Genomic DNA, 3,638 nt, shown 5'->3' with positions numbered 1-3,638 from the left:
AAGCAAGGCCGTCTCTCTCCTCTTCCACCAGCCCAGGGTCCTGAGAGCAAGAGAGCAGCTGGAATGTCTGGATTCCGATCCCAAACTGCCCTTACAGTCTAGCCTGCCTTTTGTTCAACCAGGCCATAGGCTGGCAAAGCAGAGCCCTCCCCACTGAAATTCTCTGACGTCTTCAAAGAAAAGATGCTGCGGGAAGGACCCTGGACACACCCTCATGGTGACTTTCAGTTCCCACCAAAACCTATGGTGTTTCCTGTGCCTTTTCCGTCATTTCACAAGCCGTTTCTTGCTTGTTCTGAAGTCTCAGGAAAGAGGTCTTTATCTTCGGCCAGAAGCCACGCAGCTGACTGCAGTCCATTCTGGCCAGCACCATGGCCAAGACCCCTGGTGATCATCTGCTGAACACCCTGGAGGAGCTGCTGCCCTATGACTTCGAGAAGTTCAAGTTCAAGTTGCAGAACACCAGCCTGGAGAAGGGCCACTCCCGGATCCCCCGGGGCCTTCTGCAGATGGCCAGGCCGGTAAAGCTGGCCAGCCTGCTGCTCACCTACTATGGGGAGAAGTATGCCGTAAGGCTGACCCTGCAGATACTGAAGGCCACCAACCAGCGTCAACTAGCCGAGGAGCTTCGCAAAGCCACGGGCCCAGGCAAGTAGCTAAGTCCCTTCCCAGCTGGCTTCTGTTAGAGGAGAGAAGTGATGCTCAGACCCAAGCTTTCCAGCTTTGTGGCTGGGAAGCCCCTGTCCACTGCTGTGTAAATCCCGCACATCCTGGCCTTCTTGCTGAAGCTCCCCTAGGTGCCTAAAGACTTTAAAAAATAAAAACTGATATTCAACAGTGGGCCACCCATTCCTAGACAATTCTTTACTCCATTTTTCAATTAATACACATGCCCAGACAAACATTGGGTGGGCAGAAAGGGCTGAAAATTCAATCATACTAACATAGCTGAAAATCTCAATAACCACCTAATTTCAGTTCAGAATTCTTCGTTAGCATATTTTACAAGCATATTTAAACATTCTTTACTTTCAATAAAAGGTTTCTTCAGATTAAAGCGTAGGTAGCTAATACAGATTATCTTCATTAGGTAGACTTTGGAATTAAGCCTTTTCTGTAATTTTAAACAAAAGTGCAGGCAAGTTTGCTTGCTGTTTTTGTTTTTGTTCTTTTTGGGGGTATGGTTTTAGGAAAGGGCCTCACTATGTAGAGCTGGCCTGCCTCTGTGTCCAGAGTGCTGAGATTAAAGGTATGCACCACCATACCCATTCAAACTTGTTTTCAAGTGCCTTCTGGACTTATCTTTGTGACCTGGGATTTCCTTCAGGGGTGAATGAAAATCAGTCATTTCTAAGTCCCTGCTGTAGTTCACTAGTTTTGTGTGCATGGGTGTTTTGTCTGCAAGTGTGTGTGCACTACTTGCATGCCTGGTTCCACAAAGGCCAGAAGAGGGCACCACGTTCCCTGGAACTGGAATTCCTGACTGTTGTGAGCCACCATGTGGATACTGGGAACTGCATCTGGGTGCTCTAGAAGAGGCCCCATTGCTCTTAACTGCTGAGCCATCTCTCTCTCTGGCCCCCTATATTAATTTTTATTTTAATTGTATTTTGTATATGTATTGGTGTCTGTCTGCATACATAAGTGAGTGTCAACATGCTATGGCACACATATGAAGGTCCAAGAACAACCTGAAAGAATTGCTTCTCTCCCCTCCCGCTGTGGGTTCTGGAGGTCAAGCTCAGGTCATCGAGCTTGTACTCACTGAGTTGGTCTGCTCTAACTCTTTTTTTGTTTCTTTGTTTTATAAATCAACTTCCACATCTATAGTCATGTATTCACCCAAAACAATAAGATGGCTTTTATTTACTTTGTATTTTGTGGTTTTGTGTAATTGATGGTTCTGTGTATGGTTCTGCTGTTGTCTAGAATGTTCTGCGCTTTTCCCTTTAGTAGCTTCTGGGGAGAGTGTCTCTTCCTTCCCCAGCCTTAGCCTTGAGCCTCTATCTGACTGTCTTTCTAGAACATTTAACGGAAGAAAATAGACCTGGTGGTTCTGCTCAGTCTTCCGGAGACACTAAGCCCAAGAGTGTGAAAGCGCCAGATATCCCGGAAGGTGATGGGACCAGGCCGAGTGCTGACGGATCACAGAACCTGCCACCCAGCCAGTCTGAAGTAGAGAAGGGGTCCCAGAGGAAGTCTCAGGTCAAGAGGAAGGATCAGAGGGGTCCTGAGAGCCTGGACTCACAGACCAAGCCAGGGGCCAAGAGTGCAGCACCGCTCTATAGAAGAGGCCCGGGCACCACCCAGTGCCCAGGGAACAAAGGCAGCGAGGCAAAAGCCCAGCTCCGCAGGAATGCCAGCTCTGCAGGAAGGCTGCAGGGACTCTACAACAGTAGCCCCGGGAGGAGAGAAAGCAAGAATGCTGAAGCGTATCTGCCTTCAGGAAAGCAGCGACCCAGAAGTCTTGAGATGACCACTTATTCAAGCAAAGGAGAACCCCCAGGTCCAGAAGCTCTTCTGGCTCCAGAGGAAACAATGACTTTGAATCCACACTCGTCCCCTGGTCCCATGAAGGTAGCCATCCTGAATGAAGAGACTACTCCAGTTCTAGAAAAGAGCTCAGGAAATCCAGAACCTTCCATGGTCCCCAAGGAAGAAACACTCAAGAACATCCTTTCCAAAACATCGTTGACTGGAGAGAAGAATCGCACTATGTCCTTGAAGGAAAATGAAACTGAAAGACCAGAGACCCCGGAGAGTTCGGGAAAGACGGCTGGCAGTTCATTCTGTGAGTCCTGCAATTCAGAAATGCCTTTGTCATTATGGGAAAACGCAGCCCAAACTCCAGAAGACCCGGCAGCTTGTAAAGGTACCCTCCCTCCCCCCCCCCTCCAGAATTACGTTGCTGGGATACCTGGTTGCCTCCAGGATCCCTCTGCAAATGTGATGCAGGCCCTGAAAATGCGTATTTATACATCTTGCACAAAGAGTTGCATCGAATTTCAGTTAGTGCCTGAGCTCTCAGAAGTTCTTGTATAGAGCCACAAGCGAGGTTAGGAATCTAAAAAGAGCCAGGCAGTGGTGGTGCCCGCCTTTAATCCCAGCACTTGGGAGGCCGAGGCAGGGGGAATCTCTGAGAGTTCGAGGCCAGCCTGCTCTACAAGAGCTAGTTCCAGGACAGGCATCAAAGCTACAGAGAAACCCTGTCTCAAAAAAAAAAAATCTAAAAAGAATGGGTTAGAATATTTCTTTCCCACAGTGTAAGCCTTGGGGCAGAGATTTGGCTAATCACCTTTCTCTGAGCAGGAGGAAGATGTAGACCAAAAACCTACTGGGAAATTAGTCATCAGGATCATATTTGTCTGTGAGAAACAGAAACCAGCAGCTTAGATGAACAATATGGAAGCTTGTTCCTCTTTCACACTATGTGAGTCACTTGTGTGACCACAACCAAACTTCTGCTGAGCTGTTTTTCTGCTTCAAGTGTTTACTCCTGAAATTCACAGCCTCAAAGTGACATTCCGGCTCCACTCAAGAGCACGGGGGGGGGGGGGGGGGGCCACGGGGAGGGGGGGAGGGGGGGGGGGGGGGAACACAGTGGGGGGGGGGTTTTTTTTTTTTTTTTTTTTTTTTTT

The 3,638-nt window shown here is 48.4% G+C and overlaps 1 protein-coding gene across 1 annotated transcript in view; it reads left to right on the top strand.

The window, feature by feature from the left end:
• Positions 1 to 326: 326 nt before the first annotated feature.
• Mefv (MEFV innate immunity regulator, pyrin) overlaps positions 327 to 3,638 on the top strand; it is a 13,128-nt gene continuing 9,816 nt past the window's right edge. Inside the window, exons 1-2 of the mRNA XM_050126702.1 lie at positions 327 to 648; positions 2,024 to 2,872. Of these exons, the coding sequence (XP_049982659.1) occupies positions 372 to 648; positions 2,024 to 2,872 (1,126 nt within the window). The 5' untranslated portion in view covers positions 327 to 371. The remainder of the gene's footprint in view (positions 649 to 2,023; positions 2,873 to 3,638) is intronic.

The sequence above is a fragment of the Alexandromys fortis genome, unplaced genomic scaffold (assembly GCF_014885135.2).
Source record: "Alexandromys fortis isolate MF-2015 unplaced genomic scaffold, M_Fortis_MF-2015_v1.1 scaffold_29, whole genome shotgun sequence".
Classification (NCBI taxonomy): domain Eukaryota; kingdom Metazoa; phylum Chordata; class Mammalia; order Rodentia; family Cricetidae; genus Alexandromys; species Alexandromys fortis.
This window is presented reverse-complemented; position numbering and strand designations above follow the sequence as displayed.